General features: G+C 42.3%; 1 protein-coding gene across 3 annotated transcripts; it reads left to right on the forward strand.

The window, feature by feature from the left end:
- The first annotated feature begins 65 nt into the window (after window positions 1-65).
- NAA50 (N-alpha-acetyltransferase 50, NatE catalytic subunit) lies at window positions 66-20,823 on the forward strand. 3 transcript variants are annotated; one of them, XM_054655126.2, is made up of 5 exons: window positions 66-256; window positions 12,672-12,808; window positions 13,263-13,382; window positions 14,341-14,407; window positions 16,857-20,823. In XM_054655126.2, the coding sequence occupies exons 1-5, from the start codon at window positions 249-251 to the stop codon at window positions 17,035-17,037; spliced, it is 513 nt and encodes a 170-aa protein (XP_054511101.1). In that variant the 5' UTR covers window positions 66-248; the 3' UTR covers window positions 17,038-20,823. The 3 variants fall into 3 exon arrangements, with proteins under 3 accessions (XP_054511101.1, XP_054511102.1, XP_054511100.1); XM_054655127.2 differs by having other exon boundaries at window positions 12,675-12,808; XM_054655125.2 differs by lacking the exon at window positions 66-256 and having other exon boundaries at window positions 12,637-12,808.
- The last annotated feature ends 435 nt before the right edge of the window (window positions 20,824-21,258 follow it).

Raw genomic sequence — 21,258 nt, forward strand, 5'->3', positions numbered from 1 at the left:
GGGCAGGCGGGTCATGGCGGGCGGGGCGGGGGCGCGCGCGCGGCGTGAGGTGAGGGGTCACGGGGCGGGGCGGGGCGGGCGGAGGCCCATGTGGAGCGGGAGCGGGAGCGGGATCAAGATCGGGAGCAGGAGCGGGATCAGGAGGAAGCTGAGCTGCCCGCGCTGAGCACGGGGAGGCCGGAGCCACACCCGTACCGCCGGGCCTCGGACGCAGGCAGTGCGGACGGCGGGCAGGCCGCGGACGCGCCATGAAGGGGTGAGTGCGGGGCTCGGGCCGGGCCGGGCCCGCCCGGGAGGGTAGCTGGAATCGGGGCGGGCCCGGGCGGCGCGGCTGGCGGGAGGTGGAGAGGGCCGAGCGGCGCCACCGCCTCTGAGCTCGGGCGGTGTTGCTGGGACGGGGCCCGTGGCGGGGAGTCCCTCTGGGCGAGAAGAGCCGGCGGTGCCGCCGCTGGCGCCCTTTGGGCTGAGTAGGAGCTGCCCGCGGGGTTCCCGCGCCGTCACGATCGTGGCACCGCCGGAGCGCGGATTCTCCGCACGGAGCCCCGCGCTGGAGCGGGCGGGACGCGGCGGCTCCTCGTGCTCGGGGGATCCCGCCCTGAGGGGTCTGAGGAGCTGCACGGCGGGCGGGGATGCTGGCCGGGCTGCCGTCCCTGCCTGGTCCTCGTCTGGCGGTAGCGAAGAAGCGCCACTCACTGTGTGCGAAAAAACTGCCAGCCTCGGATGTGTGTGGTTTTGCAGTGCTATTGTGTGCAACATCCTCTGAGCAGTTTTGTTGGTTTTTTAAGTCTTTAATTGCTACGTGCAGGCTGTACAGCGTGGATGGATAACAAATGAGCTGTGTTCTGTGTCATGTTTCTGTAGCACGCCCGCTGATTTGGGCCTGGCATCGCTTCTCTCTGTTTCCTGAAAGCTAGAGATTTCAAATCTGGTTGGCTGAAAACACTGATTTCCCTCTCAGTGGGGGCCGGTTTTGTACAGGAGACTGGAGGCCCTTACACTCACAATTGTGCTTTGGTGTCAGATGACCTGCCTGACCTTGTCCAGGTCACTTTGGGACAGGTTTTTCAATGTTGGCTAAACCACCTAATGTTTATTAATTTCAGCATCACTTGTGCTCCACAAAACGTGCTTGTTCCAGTTCTGTGCCTCAGTTTCTTCACAGGCACAGAGGAAGCTTTCCCCAGCTGATTCTCAGAAGAGCATTAAACCAGTCCCCTTGGAACTGGTGTTATGCAATGATGGGTATTATTATTCCAGTTTGGCAGCTTAAGGCACGGTGAATGGAAGCTGAATCACTTAAGCTTTTACTAAGAAATGGTAAGGGGTTTAGCTTATTAGCAGTAGGGGTGAGGTCATACAAGACTGCTTGATAACATACTCTTAGCTGGTTTTTACAGCATGTAAGCAGCTTCAGGCATCCTGAGGGGCTGGCAGGTGTATGTAGAAAGACGTTCAGAGATGATTGCAAATAAACAAACTCTCAGCTGGCATAAGATAGGTGTGTTTGGGACATTGGACAACCCCTTATCCACCTGCACCACCCTACATAAAATGGGACACTGCCACTCTTAGTCCCCATGTAACGAGGACGGTGGGGCTTGCGGGAGGAGCAGCAGCAGCAGGGATCAGCCAGGATGAGGTGGCAGGATCATTGTTCCGCAGCGCTCCCGACAGAACTGGGTTTCCTTTTATCCTTTGTTGACCGCTCTGCTGTTTGCTGCAGCTTAGCCTTGCTTTGGTGGTGTGTCCGTTGTGGGACGGGGTTACTGGGACCTGGCTGTGTGAGTGGGAAAGCGGCCCAGGCGTGCCAGGCTGGTGCTGTGGGGATGTCCTGGCAGGGCACGGCCAGAGCTGTCTGCCGTGCTCAGTGCTCCCTGAGGAGCTGAGCCTGGCTTTGCTTGCACAGATCAGGAGTTCTCATTTCATGAGCTGCTTTACTCCTTGTAACTTTTTTTTAGACTAAAAGGCTATGGAGAAAAAACCTGCATACCACTCTTCTGCTTCCAGAGCACCAAACTTCATTTCTGTCACTTTACTTTTACTTACAGGCAGCTTTATTTCTGGTTCAACTTCAGGGCTTACTGCTTTGAGTTCCGCACTTGGTATTTCTGCTCTTCTGGTACTCTTTCATCTCTTTGAAGAGCAGCATATTCCTGTCTTGCCAAAACACTGTTAGCACCACACAGCAAGTTCTGGTGCAGAATAAATTCATATTCCTGTGCAGATTCTCATATTGAATCCAGGTGTTCTCTAAAAATTCAGATGGAGGCAAATATGCCAGCAGAGCTCAAATTGAAAAATAACCCCATTTAAATACAATGAGACTCAAAGGACTAGAGAATAGTTCAAAAGGAATGTATAAATTACATAGGGGGACTTGGGAACAAATCCAAATTGTTTTTTAAGTTATAAAGATCGGTGAAGATCCCTAAAGTACAAGTACTGTCAAAAGATAGGTCCAAAAATAGATCTAAAGCTTCAGCTCCCAGCATACAGAAACTGATAGGCTTGAAGGGATCTGGTCTGTCTTCAGTATTGAATCCAAAATTGTGGACAAGTCCTTCTGAACAAACTGACTCCATCTGACTGTTTTTTCTGGGAATGCATGCACTGCATTGTAACCCATACCACAAAATGCAGAGATGATTTTGGAAGCGCTTGGAGCAGCTGATGTTTAATCAGCTGTCATTATGAAGAGTCTGCTTTGGCAGAGAGAGAATTAAAAAAGAAACTATCCAGTTTATTGGCATGAAATTTCAGATCTAAAAGTCTGTGTAGTCAATGTATGTGTTGCAGCCTTCTTTCTTAGCTCTCTGAATTTGAAATAGCACATAGATGTGTGTTAATAATGCATAGCAGGTTGCAGTGTCTCTGTCATCAGAGTGTTTGAGGTTAGGTGACCTACCTGGGCCCTCTGGTTTCAGAAATAGCTGAGGATTTTTGTGCTTTCTCAGCTGCTTACAATTTTGTGGATTTTCTCTTATTTGATGAATTAAACACCATCTTCTCAACTGGGAACTGCTATTAGCTTTCACCTGGGGTTGTGAGACTTGGCTTTATGTTCATTCTATCCTCACCTTCTGAATAATTTTAATTGAGTCTCATTATGTTTCCCTTTTTTTCTTAAATGTGACTTGAAAAACTGAGTTAATTCACTGTTCTGTTAGTGAACCTTGTGATTCTCTAAAGATTAATAGATATTTTCATTTTATTATATGTAATTATTGTTAGTTCTTGAATTTGAAAATCTATTTTAGAACTGTGTTTGCATGAGGAAAAATAGCAGAGGACGAGACTTAGGTTCCACTGTCTGTAGTAATCTGGCTGTTTTTGTAGAGCAGTTGTAAATAATACTCCCTGCACTTTGCTGTTTTCATGGTGTTGATTCACTTGTTGCTCAGTGATTTTGTGTTTTCATTGCAGTTGTTATGCTGCTGGTTTTCAGGAGAGAAAACTGAAAGTCTTGCATTGATTCTTGAGCATTTGCTGATTGCTGTTTGTGACATTTGAGGCCTTAAAGTAAGGATGCATTTCTGACTTGTTTCAGTTCAGATGAAACCTGTGAAAGTAAGGCATCCAGCCTTTCCCTGTAGCCTTCCTTAAAAATCACATTACACGTGGCTATTGCAGGACCTGCGTGCTCCATTGCGTGCATGTACCTGCTGTGTGACCAGGATTGTCACATTCAAGGAGCCAGTAGGGCCTGTTACAAGCAGGGCCCAGTGCCTGTGATCCTGCGTGTGCGTTATTTTTCACATTGACCAAATCCCTCTCCAGTTTTGATGGGAAACACCTGGGAGATTTTCATGTAGCAGCACATCTTGAGCCATGTGGTGGAAAACTGATTGAAACAGGGAGTAAGTACAGTGCTGTGTGTTAAACCGGCCTTAGAAAGAAGTGTGCACTAACTACTTCTGGGTAAGACACTCCTAGGAGATTGCCTCTCAACTTTGTTGTGTTTGCAGCTAAGTCTCAGGTTTGGTAGTTCCTAAGGGTCCTCCTGACTTGCTGTGGAAGAGTCCTACAGGCAACATCCTACCCAACAGGTACCTGCTGCCTCAGGGAACTTCCCAACCCCGAGACTGCAGCTTGTGCTGCTCTGGCTGCCTTTGTAGGACATCACAGCTGGGGAGTACTAAACATAACAGAAAAATAACTATCTTGTTCCTGAAGTGTGGGGAGTCATTATGGTAAGTTCTGATACCTCTGCTTGTTTTGCCTGGATTCAAGGAGTAAACCTTTCAAGGTCCTGAAGATGATCATGTTTCTGAGGAGAACAGGGAGGGATATTTCTCTCCTGAGTTAGTATGACAGAGTTTGTGCAGAGCTGCTGAATTGTTTCCGTTTGCTCGGCACAGTGCTAAGCTTAACATATATGGGAGGAAGTTCCAATTTTATGAGAAAACTGCTGAATGGCCATATGCACTGGAGTCAGGACAAAAAAGGTAATTGAGCTTGAAAATCACTTTATTTTTAGGCTTTTTCTCAACCTAGAAATGTCCAAGTGTGAGCTAAAGTCTCCTTTTTTTTCATGGACAGTAAATTTAAACCTTGCCTATATGCAAGCTTACAAATGGCTTAACAGCTTCTAAATGAGTTTATAAAAAACTCAGTGCAGTTTATTATAGGTACTTTAACCTGATTTATAACTCTGACCACTTTGAGTTTAATTCCTTAACCAGATTAAGACATTCCACAAAGTAGGAAGGATTGGGAGGGTAGGAAGGTAGCAGGGGAGTTGTAGGCATTTTACTGAAGCACTTTAGAACCCCGTCTTGTGTTTTGAGTACTGTTTGACCATTTGGTTCTTTCTGCATGTAGATGTAGCTTGGTGGTTTGGGACATTTCTATGAAAAATGTGGTAACATTAGTTAATCAGCAAATGCCACAGACTCTGCTGCCATCTCCTGAGGACAAGAAATGATGCATCCTCCTTTGCTACATTAAATCTCTTTTAAAATGGGGAATAATGGTGATGGTTGAGCCAGAAAAATACTTAAATCCAAGTGGAAATCATTCAGAACTTGAAGAGCCTGCCCATTTGGCAAGCATTAGAAGTGTTCAGACCAATAATCTGAGAAGGCGCTAGATATTTTTATCCAGAAGAGGAAAGAACATGAAAAGTTGAAGCTTTATATTTGTTTGGGAATTGATAAGAGAGAAGTGCAGTACTTCCTTGCATCACTCCTGCTCTAAGTGAGGCAGGCAATGCCAGGATTACCTTCTGCTCCAGTCTGGAAAAGGGAAAGGGAAGAAGTGACCCATGTGGGAGTTACTGTAAAGCGGCAGAAGTTTGTCAGGAGGGAGTTTGAGGCAGGGAAGCCAGGGCAAGAGAGTCTGTGCACAGAAGAATACTTGGTTATTTAGGGACTCTTGGCCTTGAAGACCTGAGAGCAGAGAAGCACAGCACTGAAATGGGGTAACTGTGTATTTGTGTCAAAGCATATTGAATGAATTCATTATCACAAGGAAATTATACCTTAGGCTTTGTTGAAAATAGAGCCAAAACCATTTCCACAACACTGTCACCAGGTAACTAAGATTAAGATACTTTAATTTTCATGGGGGCAGGGTATTTCTGTCTTTAATTAATTGAAAATACTGTGCTTCATAGTAAGATCTTCATGCATTAAGTACTTCTTGAGCTCACTTGGCCTTCCTTCTCCCTGTTCCTTTCCAGGCTCCATGTGATTTTTGGCCCTTAGCAGACTAGAATCTCTAACCCTGAAAAAAATTCTGATTTCCACCATCTCAGCATTGTATTTATGTTCTCTTGAGAGTATGGGATGAGACCTGGGCACCAGCTGAAGGCTTGTGAAAGTTTACTCTACCTGGCACTTGGAACTGTTGGCAAAGATCACAAATTAAATTGAAAATTGCATTTAAAGGAGATTTATTTGGTTTTTGATCTTTGGCACAAATTTTTATTTGAGAACAATTCATTCTTAGTGAAAATTAGGAAGAGAATGGGGGGAAATGATTGTTGCCTTAGAAGTGTTTTTAAGGTTGGCACATGAAACTGATTCAGGTAATTTTTCAGTGTGTTATTAATGTAATGTGTGATTTGAACACCTTGCAAAACCCAGCTCTGGGACTGAAATCCAAAGTATAGATAGGAAAGCCATAATGAACTCACTTTTTTCCCCCCACTATTCTAATGCACAAAGGCATTTGTAAAGAAATGCATTTTTGGTGACCTATAGAAATAGTTTCTGTGAAGCAGAAAAATTATTTTGTCCTGCTATGTCAATTAGGTAGTTTGTTACCTGTGAACATACAAGAAGTGCCCTCAAGATGTATTTATGTAAATAAGGTACTTTGTAAACATCACTTCTATTTTGAATTTGAAGGTAAGACTGTTCTTACCTGATGATCATCAGGTACTTCATGAACACTAATTAGCAAAGGCTCATGATCTTCTGGGAGGCAAGTAAGGGTTATAATTGTTAGATCCGGGGACACTGAGGGTGTGGAAAGGGGCAGTAATTCATAAGGTGTCTCAGGATATAGTTAGTGGAGGCACAAAACTAATTTTGAGGGAAGGTGTTTCAAAATAGGGAAGTACTTCTGTTTAGCAATCATGGATAAAAATCAATGTTCTTGTGAGCTTGCTTTATAGCAGCAACAAAGAGTTGGGTTTTCTGGCAGCCTTTACCTGCTGTATGATGGCAGACAAGTTGTTCCCTCTTTCACCTGGTATCGATGTACCTGGGATAGACTGAATAATTATTTTGGCCTTAACCTTTTGAGGTGCTCTGGAGCAGCAGAATTTTGTGGACAACTAAGTAATATATGTGTGTCTGCTTTTCTGTTCTAGACCAGCTACATTTATTCTTGCCATTTTAGAGTTTGAAAATTCTGTCAGCTGGGCGTAGTGATTTATGCTCTTTGTATCCCTCTACAGAATAGGATAGCTTATCATTTTCTTGGGAAAGTTTATTTTTCACTTGAAGATTTGAGACCTAGGTAGGACACGTTTCAGCTGGAAAAACTGTGAGGCTATTATAGCATAACTTTGCTTCTTGCATATGAAGACTGGCCAGTCTTTTGTATGTGGTCAGGTTTTCTAGGTTAAAGCAGAGTACATTATACAGCACCCAGATATAATGAAGAAACTTGGCTGTAATGTGCTGTGTATTATTTTTCCTTTTTTAATGCTAAAGGGAGAGGCAGCAAGGGTCTGATGTATGTCTTGGGGAATTGTGATGCATGAAGCCTGTTCACAGTGACATCCAGTAGTCTTGCAAGTCTTGAATGAAGTCTTCTGTTAATTCTGATTCTAAAATTGCTTTGTTTTCTTCTGTACATCATTGTGCTCTTCTGCAGGCCAGAACTGGGGGTAACATCCAGCAAGGTATCAGGTGTCATGAAACACATGTTTTCAGTAGTAAGCAGGACTAAAGAAGATCAGGGGTCTCAGAGAAAATTGGTAAGACTTTTTGCATGCTAGGTTTGTACTTATCCTTCTGGTTTTCTGACAAGCGAAGCAGAGTAGATATGCAGCCCACAGATCTTTGAGATAATTGAAAACATAATGGTCTGCCCACAAGAACTACACTAACTTGTGTGTGTGTAGCAAGACAGCTCATCCTTTAAAAAAATCCTAAGCAAAAACAAAGCAAACAAAAAACTCCATAAAAATCCCAATGACCCCAAAACTCTAGAAGAGGCTCTTTTGGCCTTGGAGTAGAATCTAAGCAGAGCCTTCAGGTCTATAGCCTTCATAGTTCTGGTTTGGTTTGATTTTATGAGCGGATTATCCTGTCTAGACTCCTGCTTTGACTTGGATGCCAAAATAGAAGCAATAAAGCTAGCTGGCCTGTTAGCAGGTGACAAACCTTCTCTGAAGTCCTCTTAATTTGTTAGGGCCCATTTCTCAGTGCTGCCTCTCCTGACTTACTCCTCAGTAAGTTTTGCAAGTTTCAGATACAGCTCTGCTAAATTTAGCCTGCCAGATGCCTTCAATAAGCTCGAGCCCAGCTATCAGTTACACGGAGATCTGTTGCAGTCAGGCACAGCCCTCTGGGGAGAGACTTGCACTATTTAAAGTTGAATGAGACTGAGATTCTTATGGCATTAAGAAACTTGAAATTAGCTTTTTCTCCCTGATGTTGGTTCTAAACTAGTGTTGGGCACTTGTTATTCCCAGGGAGTGAATTTGTGTTTCCTGTTGAACTGTAGCTGGAAATTGGCTGCCTCTTGAGCTGTCATTCTGTATAGCAGTTCTCCTTTGGAATATGTTGAGCAGCAAAAGGCAGTCTTAACATGAGTAACACTAATGTCTCATGTAGCCTGTGTTATTTCCAGCAGTATCACTGTAAGACATTGAAGGAAAAATAAACTGTTCAAATCACAGCACTGTAAGCTCCAGGCAGAGCAATGCAACTGCAGCAGGACTAACTGGATTGCATTTGGTCCTACAAAATGTGTGAGGCTTTTTCTAGCCGGTGCCTGGAGGATCTTAGGACACTGGCATGCAAGAGCAGGAGTGATAATGCCAATGTTCTGGGCATGCATCCAGTTTCAGGAAGTGGTGCCTGTCACCTCACTAAAGTCACACTTCCGTTCAGATTTGGTGGATCACTCTTCACTTCCACTCTTACATCGCTGGGCAGTGTTGCTGTGCACTTCTAACAGACAGCAGCCTATGCACCAGGAGCTGATTCCCTTTACTAGTGAATTCTCCACGTGTTTTTTCCCCCAGTGACCAAGTCATGGAATGTAGCAGTCGTGAAAAATGCTGAATGTTTCTCATGGAAATGTAGTCCTACGAATTGTCAGGAAAATGCTTCCAGTAGTGAGAGGAAAAGCTTAGTGTCAATGGACAGGACAATAGTGTTTGGGCTGCTGTAATTGGTTTTGGTTAGCCATGTTTAAGGAAAATCAACCTTAATCAGAAGGAAATGTAAGGAAGAGCTAGTATGGCAATAGTAGGAATTAAGCGCCAGCCTTACAGGAGAAGGCCAGGAGCTTGGCTTTAGTTAGAAGAAGGGTATGAAGAGATCATGCTAACTTTCTGAAAAGGCCTAAGCAATGGTGCCCACAATCTCCAGGCAGCATAGAGTTACATTTGAGTTGCACTGGAATAACTAACTGAGAATAATGGTAGCATGGGAGCAGCCTTACAATGGAAGATATTTAAGTGCTTCAGAAGGCTGGTATTTCATTGAGGAGAATATGGATTTGTAGAACACTGCAGTAGTAAGAGATCTGACCTGATAAGCCAGGAGTCCCTCATTCCTCTTAAAAACAATTGCTTGGAATGGGGTGACTGGCTTGTCCCAGGAGCTTTGACATCTGAGATGGAGTACAGTTGACTATTGCATCTTCCATGGGGTGCCATTTGAGCTGTGGGGTGCCAGTAACAAGTGTGGATCTTCTTAGGAATATTAGTGGCATCATAGGGTTGAATAATTTATTATGGGAGGGCGTGTCCCTTCTGGGCACTTCAGGTTGTTTACACATCTTTATGTTCTCTCATATAATAATTTGAGCTCATAATTTAATTTTTTTCTTTGCAACAGCAGAGGACAAGTGCTTCTGGTACACCTTCTACTAAGCTGGAATGCACAGGACTGTCCTAGTCAGACCTTACCTGACACAGTAAACTTGCTGAAATTACTGATTTGGCTGAGACTTCACTTGAAGAACCAGGTCTAGTTGTAAACTGCTGTTAAAAACAAACTAACAACAACAAAAAAGACCCCACAAAGCTGCTTGCTTTACTTTGGTGAAAATAAGAGAGAGATAATTTGGAGTCCTTTATTACAGGTGCTTTGTCTTGGCTCTTTGGAGTAGTTTCTCAAAGTGCACATTGTTCTATGGATGATATTGTAGCACAATATCTGTAGACTGTGTTCACAGATGTACTGGATAATCTACGTCCCTGTGCTCCTCTTGCACAGTACTTCCAGCTTAAACTGGGGTCAGCTGGCATTTCTGCTCAAGAACCAATTAGTTCTGCCTATGGAAACTTTTTTTCTCTTCTTTATTGTGGCAGAGGACTTGTGTGAAGTCAGGACCGATGTGGGTTAAAACTAAACTTTCCCTTTTTTGTCCAGGTTAGTTTTAATTGGTGTTGGTTCACTACATTGATGCACAAACGTTTGTGCCAGCAAGAGGATGGAAATGAGTGGCTTGAGGACTGCTGCTTTCTGCAGCAGTGCTAGCTTTCCCATGATTTTACTCAAGGCCCCAGTGGCACTTTGGCCATGCTGTCCTCAGGCAAAATAATGAATTCACATAATGTGGGTCTTCCTTTCCATATTCTTACTTAATTTATGTATTAAATGGTTTTGTGCATATCAGATGTGCTGCTGATTTAATCAGCTAGTGCTATACATTAAAGTAATTTATGGTTTGAGTACATACTATTTAAACAGATATGTTTAGGGTATTGATTTATGCTTCCTGCAGCATTTCTCAAACCTCTTTCATGTTATTCTCCAGGGTAAGATACTGTCCCTGGTGCAATTCTTGCAAGGACAAACCAGATAGTGACAGAGCATAGGAGACAAGCAGCTGGAGATGGCAGGAGGCAGCAGGGAATGTGGCAAGTGGTGAGAGATAGAGGGGGGAAGTCCAGGGGCATGAGGAAATGTGTCAGCAAGTGCCTTTTAGCCATCTACTAAGAGAGCTCATTTCTCTGGCCTGATGCCAGGCTCAGAGGTGATGTCTTGGCTCAGCAACTCCCAGCCTTAGACTCTGTTTCTGCATTTATTTATTTATTTATTTATTTATTTGTTCTCTGTCTAAAACCTTCTTGGTGAAGATCAATTTTCTGGCCATGTTCCCTTTCTTGGCCATTTTGTCCTGGCTGCCTGTGGTAATATATTTTTGTTCTGTTGGGCTGTTGTCATAAATATTTCATAGTGGCTGTCTTCTAATGCCTGGTTTGTTTGATTAGTAACTAATTAATCTTTAAATAATATTAGAAAACACTACTTTATGATGGTCTGTGTCAGGGATTTTTGCTCAAAAGGAGACCTGCTGTATAGCAACTTTGTTGTGGGTTTATCATACTAGCATTGCTGATCTACTGAAGCTTGGATCTACTGATACTTTTTTGTATCACCAAGGTAAATATTGTGTTATTTGGAGAAGTGGTCTCGGCTTTCAGTAACTGAGCGTGAATTGAGGTTTGCCTCCTCTCTTACTGACCTCCTGCACTGAGGCTCATCTGACCTAGCTGGGCAGATGCTGCTCCCTTTGGTTTCTACCCTCATGCCGACTGCAGCAAAAGGGACTCTTCAGGCTTCTTTTCCCTCCTAGTATGAGATTACTCTTACTCCAGCAAAACTCTTTCACAGACACAAATATACCCAGGATCCCACATGCCACAGATTTACTCCTGCCCTTTGTGAGGAAAAGGCAGCAGCACTGCTGGCTGGGATCAGAACTTGCCTTCTGTGAGCCTGAAGAAGCCCTGCTGTGCTAGGCTGAGCAGTTGTGCCAAGCTGGGCATAAAACAAGTGCTACAGTTTCTCCACCGTCTCATAACTTTGATTGCATGCTTGTTTACCCTGGGAGTACTTGTGTAGTGTGAGAACATCATCCTTATTAGCTCGGGACTTGCACTGTGTTGGAATGTAATTCTCCAAGGGACTTGTGCAAATGGCCATACATGAAGAAAGGAATCTTGAGAATAAACAGTGTCTTTACTGCTATTTGGGCAGAAAACAATCTTGCTGCCCATGTCTATTCAGTAAAACAGGGCTGATATGAACCTAGAATTACGTGATTTCTAATTCCATATTCACTAGCTTTCTGCATATTCTGGTGATCATTAGGGAAAAGATTTTGATTATCTTGCTCTTTTTATTTTTCATTCTTGTAATCATTGTTAAAACTGCTTGCACTCACCCAAGCGTAACTAATCTCTATATTTTTAAATTTATTTTTCTTTTTTTTTTTAATTTTCTTCTGTATGTATAGTCTTTCTGTCAGGAAGTTTGTCTTAGAAAAGAGAGAAGCTTGGTCTGTTGCTTCTCAGTATAATTCAGTGTATTTTAAGTTGTGGTTCTGCTCTCAGCAGGAAGAAAGATTTCAGTGATGATCAAAGTAGATGCAGATATCACCTTGAGAAGGGCACAGTTGCATATTAACAGGCTTCATATATTTGTTGCACGCAGTACTGTTGGTTTTTAGAGAAAGATGTCTAGTCGTGACTTTGTCAAAGCATAGGCTTTATATTGACAGGTGGTAAAATTGAGGTTGTCTTTGAAGCATGGATAAGGGCTTCATTTCCTTGGTCTCTGTTGTAGCTTCCTATTCCTCCCATATTTTCACTGGGGTTTTTAATTTTTTTTTTTTGTGTGATCTTGATGATCAGAGGGGAAATGAGTGGGATAATGTTAAAGCTAATACTTCTGTAGAGATCCATGTTCTCCTGTCTCCTACGCAGTAAAACCACATATATACTATGGTACATTGGTGTTTAGTTTGGCCTGAGAAACTTCTGGCTGTATAGAACTGACTGAAACTAGATTTGGGACTTAAATCAGCCACCAGCATAAGCCTTGATTGTATGGGTTGGATGTGGCAGTTCAAATATGTATTGAGCTGACTGTTAGGTGGAACAATTCTCTAAGGATAAGCAAAGTAATTGATCTTGGGTGTCCTTAAAAATGTTGCAGTATGTCAGATGTTAAGCATGTTTTGATTTGTTCCAGTAGCCGGATCGAGCTGGGAGATGTGACGCCACACAACATTAAGCAGCTGAAGAGGCTAAACCAGGTCATTTTTCCTGTCAGCTACAATGACAAGTTCTACAAGGATGTACTGGAGGTTGGCGAACTTGCCAAACTAGGTACAAATGTTCTTGCCAGTAATTGTGGGCTGTGGTGGCAGAAGTGGTCATCATTGCTATCCATAATGGTTTTAAATAACAGCTCCTTCTATTTAGTTGTTTTACATCATGAAAAATAACTGTTTAAGAACCTCAAAGAAGCCACAGAGGGTCTGTGTTCTGACTAGATTATGTCCACTGGGAATAGGCATGTTTCTGCTCCAGAAGAAAGCAGTTGTCCATTGCAGCTTACCTCCTGATGCCATTGCTGGTCGGTGTGAACAGTGATGAGCAACCACTGTGTCAAAACAGCACTAGTTACTTCATTCCAAGTGTGAATCCACAATGTATGTTATTTTATCCGGATAGGAGAATTAATGAGAGGGGAGGGAGGAAGATACAGGCTGTAAATGAAAGAGCTGTATGTGTAGTTTGAGACTTGTTACTGATAAACCTTTGTTTCCCTCCCTGGCAGCCTATTTCAATGATATTGCAGTGGGAGCAGTGTGCTGTAGGGTGGATCACTCCCAGAACCAGAAGAGACTGTACATCATGACACTTGGATGCCTGGCACCTTACCGAAGGCTAGGAATAGGTAAAGAGGGGTCTTCTTTTATATCTGAGGCATCAAAGAAACCAGGCTGCTGTCCAGCTTTTTAAATGCTCTTTCAGATCTTTAACCAAGTTAGTGCACTTTAGACTGCTGATTTCTTTGGAAGGGACTTGGGGGAAAGAGTATGATTTATCATGTGTTCATTCTTCCCTACCTTTCAGAAATGAACCTTTTGTAGAAATTTTTAATTCAGGATTTCAGATTAATTTAATCTTAATCATATTATCATATTGTGATGTAAATACTCTGCTTCTATGCATGTGAAAATTATGGCAGAGAGAGATGAAATAATTTGTCAGAGATATGTAGCCAGTATGCAAGTCATACGTAAGAAGAACACAACATTCCTTCATTGGCTTCTCTCTTCTAAATTCACTCTTCTAAATGTAGGGGCTTTATATTTATTGTCTTTATCACTACTGATTATTGCTGCTCAGAGGTAGCACCTACTTTTGTCTATATTGCATTTAGTTCTTTGCTCCACATTGCAAACCCATAGGACAGATTAATCAAGACCTATAGTAACCTGTTTGCCCTGACAAACTGGAATGAAAAGATAACTTTATTTTAAATTATTTTACTAGGTCTTTAGGAAAAGCTTACCAGTGCCCTCACTGCTTCATACAATATTTTGGCTGTATTTTGAGCTGAGTTTGAGACCTTGAAAGTAGTATTAAAATAAGCTGATTTATACAAATGCTTCTGGTCTGTTGTGATTTTTTATTTCTTCTTCAAAGAAACAATGAATTAAGGTTTATGAGCAATCAGAGACAGAATGAAGTACTTACACATCATGTTTTATTTGCCTTTCCTAGTTTTCACACTTTATCATTTTAGTCTACCTACAGTTAACCTGCCTCTCCTCAAGGAAGCACCTAGCTAAGTACAGACTAAATTGTGCCCTTCTAGTTTTCTTACCTATCTCTTTATCTTTTGGCAGGAACTAAAATGTTGAATCATGTCTTAAACATCTGTGAAAAAGATGGCACTTTTGACAACATCTATCTGTAAGTAAATGAGTTACACTCATGCATTTTTTTGAGAGATGATAAAGGTAGATATGGGAGCAAAGGGATGGAGATCCAAGTGTGGGTTTAGTGTATATTTTTGTGGGGTCATGGAACATAGTATGAAAGCCAGGGGTCATATTCTGGGTTTGTTGTGTAATGCTGGGAAAACCAAAAGCTGCTTGATTTAGAAAAGGTTCTGTAAATTTGCTGAATTTGAAAGAAGTTTAGTTACAAAATTATGTTCTAGAGCAAAATTATACCGTAAGACCAAAAAAAAAATCTTTTTAGAAAGGATTTTATTTTTATCATACATGGTCATCTTCAGAATGGAAAATACTGTAAGTCTTGAATACAGTTTTGGTGCATTTGCTTTCTGTCTTTTATGACAGCGCTCTGTGATGCAGCACTCTGGAATATTGCAGATGTTTGCAAGCACTGAAAGTTTACTACATTCAGTAATAAGGCCCAGCTGCTATTCCCATTCTTGCACACTGCCAGGTCAGCTCTTTGTGCAGCAACACAATAAACTAGATCAGTGCCCTGACCCAGCCAGGGAAACTGTTTTCAGTTTTGTTTCTGGGTGTTGGGTTTTTTTTGTTCTAGTGTGGTTTTGGATTTTGGAGGTGGTTTTCTTGTGCTTTGTTTTGGTTATTTTTAAAATCAACTGCATGTCTGTGTAAGCACTTGGCATGATGTAGCAAGAGAACAAGCACTGGGGTAGAGGGCAGTATCAGTAGTCCCCCTGGAAAGAGAGTCTGAAATCCATACATGCCAAAACTATGCTTTTCCTTTGCTGCTGGTTTCACACTTCTGCTTTTGTCTGTGTGGTTACCAAGTGAATTTGGTTTGATGGCAGTTTTTGGCCTGATCACTTCTCTGAGCCAACTCCTCCTTGTCCGTCACTGCCTTGGCCATCACATCAGTGCAAGCATGATGCACTGCTGGGGATAGCCCCACAGCAGGTACAGCCTGGATGGACTTACACTGCCACAGAACTACACCCTGAACACTTGTCAGGCCTGTGGAAGATGCCTTGTGAGGAGTGTTTCATACACTGATATCACTGTAAATGGAGTTATTTTCTCCTCAAACTCAGTCCACTTCTGCCATGGAGGTGCAGACTCTTCCACGTCCTCTGCTGTTGTTGGTTTGTGCCATCTCTGTGTTTCAAAGTTGCCTTTGGCTTTGCCTTCCTGCTCTTCTGCCTCAGGAGAAGTGGTAATGAACTCTCTGAGATGCCTGCATAATGGGACAGAGGCTGTCCTTTTTACTTTTGCATCTTAACTGTGTGCACAGTGAAGGAACTATTTGCTGGTTCTGATACCAAAAAAACCCTAAATCCTTCATAATCCTTCTTTATAGTTCCTAGACTAAGGATTCTGGCATGACAATAAATAGCCCCAAAATTGGGCTAAAGTTCTTTTAGTGGCCCATTGATTTTATTACTATGTCTATTGCTTGTGCATTTTCTATTTGAACATATTATGCAGTTTAGCACCAAATTTGATATCACTGCCTGAATTTGTCATTGCGATAACGTTCCCTTTTAGCTTTTTGGTGCTTATTGGGCTTAACACGAAGATCTTTTGTTTTGTTCTGCTGTTGCTTCCACTTTGGTTCTATGGTTATGCAGTGTGTTGTCATGACAAAGTGATTCGTGAAGTTGTGCAGTTCCACTGAATTTTGGAAGTGTTTAATGAATGCCTTTTATTGATATAAACATTTTTATTTCTTTTATCTCTCTCTCTTTTTTTCAACAAAACTTGTGCAAATAAATGTCCTAGTCACTTAGGATAAAGAGCAGATGGCTGTTAGTTTTGGAGGCCTTGAAACACGCTAGCAAAATACGTAAAACTCTAGGGGAAGTAAATACAAGGGAAAAGGACTTTTGTAAATCCATAGGACTTCTTTGTATTACAGCTTTTTGTTAGGAGAGAGGAGTGTTTAGAGTAGAGCAAGGTGTTAAAAGAATATCAAACACCATTGCCAGCTGTATGTTACAGTGTGTTGGTCATCCCTGAGACAATTCCTCTGGTCATCTGCAAAGTGTTACTACAGGAGGTTAAAAATGGCTTTTTAGTAAAACTGTTAAATATTTCCACTGAATATCTGCCATATTGCTTTAATGAGATGAAGAAAAATTGAAATTACTGAAGTAATAACGCTTCAGAGTCTCTCTGCTATTTTGTGTTCCTTGAAAGAGTTTTACTGAGGGGAAACATTTTCTGCTGTTGACAACCATAGGCCATCCAGGAGCTGAGCGCTAGCCCAGAATTGAATTGGGAAGATGAACATTTCCAGTCTTGGATTTACACCGCTGTTCCTGTCTCAGATTTACACTGCTGTTCCTGTCTCTATCTATCTAGCTGCTTTTCTTGTCTTTGACCATTGTGAGTATAGAGGCAGATTACTGACCCCCATGTCTCTATGCCCTGTTGTGTCCCAGGCATGTCCAGATCAGCAACGAATCTGCAATTGACTTCTACAGAAAGTTTGGCTTTGAGATCATTGAGACGAAGAAGAACTACTACAAGAGGATAGAGCCCGCAGATGCGCACGTGCTGCAGAAAAACCTCAAAGCCCCTTGTCTTGGCCAGAACGCAGATGTGCAAAAGAACGACAACTGAACAAAACCCCTGCGGACACTTTCTTGCACTTGCTTGTCGCCAAATAAGGAAAGAGAGGCCTCTTTTTTTTTTTTTTTTTTTGATTGGTTGGTTGGTTTTTTGTTTTGTTACGGTTTTTTTTTTTTACTCCACCCCTTCATCTTAATTTTTTTTTCTTGACCTCTCTCCAACAAAATGTAATGCTTCTTCCAAGGATTGTCCAATCATGTTTGGGGTTGGGTTTTGGTTGGTTTTGGATTTTTTTTTCTTTTTTTTCTTTTGAGCTCTCCTTTCTGGTGTTTTTTGGTTTTTTTGAGGGCAGGGGGGCTGATTTTTTGGTTTTTGTTGGGGTGGGAAAAGGTGTGCAGATCTCTTTTAAGTTTGAGGTGTGGAGGGCTTGAGCAGGTTATCCTGATGACAAGTTTCCTTCAGAATTATTCTTTCAGTAAGCAGAATGTAAACCCAATGGGGGGGAAAAGGCAAAGCAATATCTTGTCCTTTGACTCCTACATTATTGTGTTTTTTATAACCTACAGGGTACTTTATTCTCTCCCAACCTTTGAATGTTACTTCAGTACTTCCCACTCTTCCTTTTAATTCTCCCACCTCAAAAAAGTATATTTAGTTCTTCCCAATATTTTTGAGTATGGCTTTTTCCTCCATCTTTTGCTGAGAAGGGTGGGCTACTTTACCATACCTTTTCACTCTGCCTGGGCTGATCTTTTTGGATGCTTTTTTTAAATACTCCTCACCCAAGCTGGTGCTACACTTCTTAACTGACTGAGAGGAGGATTTAGAGTGGTCTTTGTTTTTTCTTATTTTCATTTACCCAACTCCCAGCAGACTTTTGCCAGAGCAAGAGCTAGATCTGGTGTTGGCAAGAATAACCTTGTAAAAATATGAATCCTGAGGCAACACCCTTGCTTTTAAAATGGGTGAAATTCTGCAGGGCTCATTGAGAGTTAGTTTATCTGTGTTGTTGGGATGGAAAAAGTGACTGTGACCACCTTACCAGCTTTGATGACATAAGGCAAGCACCTGTCTCCAGATAACTTTGTTACAGCTACTGAATCTGTGGTGACAGATGTAAGGGTTGAGGAAACCAGGCAGCAAGGCTAAGAAGGCAGACATGAATCTGACCCTAATCACATAGCTTTGCAGGGTCTCCTGGATTTGCTTGGGATTGGCTTGACTTGCTGTGTTTATGAGCTCCTTTGGGAGGAGGTGGTGAAGAACTGCGTGGTTTTGCTCCTTTGAAGATTATTTTCCCCTTCCCCGTTCAGTAGTAGTAATGCAGTTCTCCTCTGGTGAGAGGGTGTTGGTGGAGCACCGGAGAAAGCAGCATATATTAGAGCATTTTATGGGTTTGGAAAATAGGCTGGCTGGCTTCTTCCTAGTACTGTAACTTTGAGGCTACAGTAAACTGTACTAAGCTCTGCTTTGCATCCTTTCATGCTTTGTTTGCGTGAATACCAGTGCTCCTTTCTAGGCACTGTTGCCAGCAATTTTATGTATGCCAATATAAATACCAACTTGAGCTTGGACTCTTCTCCAAGCATCTGGGAAAGTGCACTGAGCTGAGACAACACCAACCTGCCCCATGCCCCATGTAGATGCTGAACTGTATTCTTTTCCTGTTTGTTTTTTAAAAGTTTAGATCTGCATCTTGAATTCTTCCGCTCTGAAAGCCTCCAACCTGTAGTGTGCATTGCAGCATACATCTGGTTAGTAGGTGCTGTCCAGTCATTAGAGGGTGACTTGGAAACCAAGGATTCCAAAACGGGAATTGTGAGGCAAGGGATGGCACCCCTCGCTGCACGTGGGGTGGTCTTTGATACCCCAGGGATGACTATGCCAGCTGCTACACAGTTACTCCTTCTTTGACAGAGGTGTGTAGCATTTGTTGGAGTGCATCTTGACAGACCTGTGCTGGAAAACGGCTGCTTAATTTGCTGAGTTTGCACTAATGGAGTCTTGGAGATGGGCAGGTGGCCAACACCAGCCCGTCTGCTCGGCCCGAGCACCTGCGTTTGCAACACGTGGTGGCAGACTCTGGCTAGAAAGATGCAGACGGTTCCCGTGGCCAGAGGCAGCCTGGTTCTGACAAAAGCTTATTTTCTGTACAGCTAGGACCTGCTCGTGGTGGTTATGTTGGCAGCCCGGCATCTTTCTAGAAGGGGATGTATTGAAGCACAGTTGGCTTGTCATATGCCAACATAGTTTCCCTGGCCATCTGTAGACCAAACCAAGAGAAGTATGTGGAGGGAGAGAGAGATAGTATTGTATTTGAGGGTGTTGGTGCAGCACAGCTGTAACTCAGACCATAGCTGCCTCTGGTGCCAAGCAAAGTGCTCTTCATTCTTCTAGAACTAAGTGGTAAGTGTTTGGGTTGGGTAGATGGGTGTGGGGATATGAACTCTTAGGATTTGCTGTTGTCGTAGGCTTCCACAAATCAGTGTGTTTCACAGACAGTTATTCTTCAGGTTTAAAAGTACAAGTCTGATGTCTGAACTTACTTGGATTAACCTTTGTTTCTGTCTCTTTTTGCTTTGGGCTGCCATCATTCTATGAATGTATCCATGAGAACAATTCTTAAAGCTCCTATTCCACAGCAGACCTGCCTCATTGTAACTTCTAACAAAATGTTTTGTAGGAGATGGAAGAGAGAATAAATCTAAGACTCCTTTTTCCCAGGCTATTAATCCTGGAAAACAGTTGTTGAATCTTGAATACAAGGTTTAATCTGAATCTTAAGAAAACTGTGTTCCCTGTACATGGGTAAGGGCAAGTGAAGGTCAGTAGTTCTGGATGACAAACAGTTGTATTTTATTAGTCTACCAGTTGTGTTGAGTGAGGGAGGAGAGTGCTGTATCTTAGTGCTGTTACCTAGAGACACTGAAATTGTGTGAAGTATGGGCTTACTGCAGAGAACTTCAGTTACTTTGGTTGTTGCTGCAGGAGGACATCCTTCTAGTTTGAAAATAACAGCTTGTGAACAACTAAATTTTTGCAAAGTTGGGAGTTTCAGTGGGGGAAAAAAAGCCACCAGCAGCTCCTGTTCTGGATGAAGATCTAGCAAGAAAAAGTACACGACTAACAGCTTTAGAGTGTAAATTGTGTATATACAAGTTACTCCTGAATCTCTGCAACTGGCTTTGTCACACATCAGTTGAAGTATGAAGATATTACCTACAAAAAGACTCCTTGAGGAAACCATGGTACAGGAGAAAAAGAATCATCCAGAAGAGAGATCCCTCATTTTTGGGAGGGGTAAGGGGGAAGAATGTATTTAGTGTATACAGAAACTGGCTGAGTTTACATGATGCAGCTAATGGTTAAACCTGCCAACTAAATATGACATACTGTTAAAATTGAAACAAACTTACATGCTATTTAGTTAAATCTTGATGGTGCCCTGTGTCTAGTAAAAATTTGATCCTCCAAATTGTTTTATTCTCCCCCATGTTGTAATCCAGGGTCAGCTGCTATGCACAATGTCTGTGTTTTGTAAAGTGTTTGCTGACTTGGATGTTTCTTTTGAATCTGCAATTGCTTCCTGATTAATTTGGCTAAGACCACCCCTGGTCTCTTGAGTTAAGATTTAGTGAAAGGTATGCTGTATGCAGTTTACAGATGCATTCTCAATGTTACAAGTTAAGTTGCAGGGGGAGCAAATTCTTTACAATAAGATGGTCCATTTTTAATCTATATCATTGCCCTTGTTGTACATCAGGAGCATGTTTTTGTTTTTCTCAAACTCTTTAGAAATACCGTTCAGAATAAACGTGCACTATTTGAGTTATGTCATTTACAACTTGTTGTGTGCATTTTTTTGCTGTCCAGCTGTTTCCTTCAGAAATCAGATATAGACTATTCCTCAGATGTTGCATAAACTGTGTAACTCAGAAGATTTCTAACATGAATTGTGTGTTGGGCTGCTGGGATGAATGCCAAGGGTGTCTGACAACTGTGCAGAGTGAGGTCTGTTTGTTTTCCCTGAAGTTACGAGCCTTTCCTCAGAAGTCCTGTATTGTGGGGTAGGAGAGAGGAGAGGAAGAACAACTGTTCTGGAATAATTTTGATTGATTACTGAGCAGTTTGGAAACAAACAGACCAGGTGTCGAGAACTCTGGTTTGGGCTTTATGGGTTAAAAAGTTTAAAGTATTCAAACTAGCTGCTAGTCATTGCAAATCTTGACCACAGCCTTTGAAAAACTATGGTCCATATTTGTAAAAGTGACT

Source organism: Agelaius phoeniceus, chromosome 2, assembly GCF_051311805.1.
Source record: "Agelaius phoeniceus isolate bAgePho1 chromosome 2, bAgePho1.hap1, whole genome shotgun sequence".
Classification (NCBI taxonomy): domain Eukaryota; kingdom Metazoa; phylum Chordata; class Aves; order Passeriformes; family Icteridae; genus Agelaius; species Agelaius phoeniceus.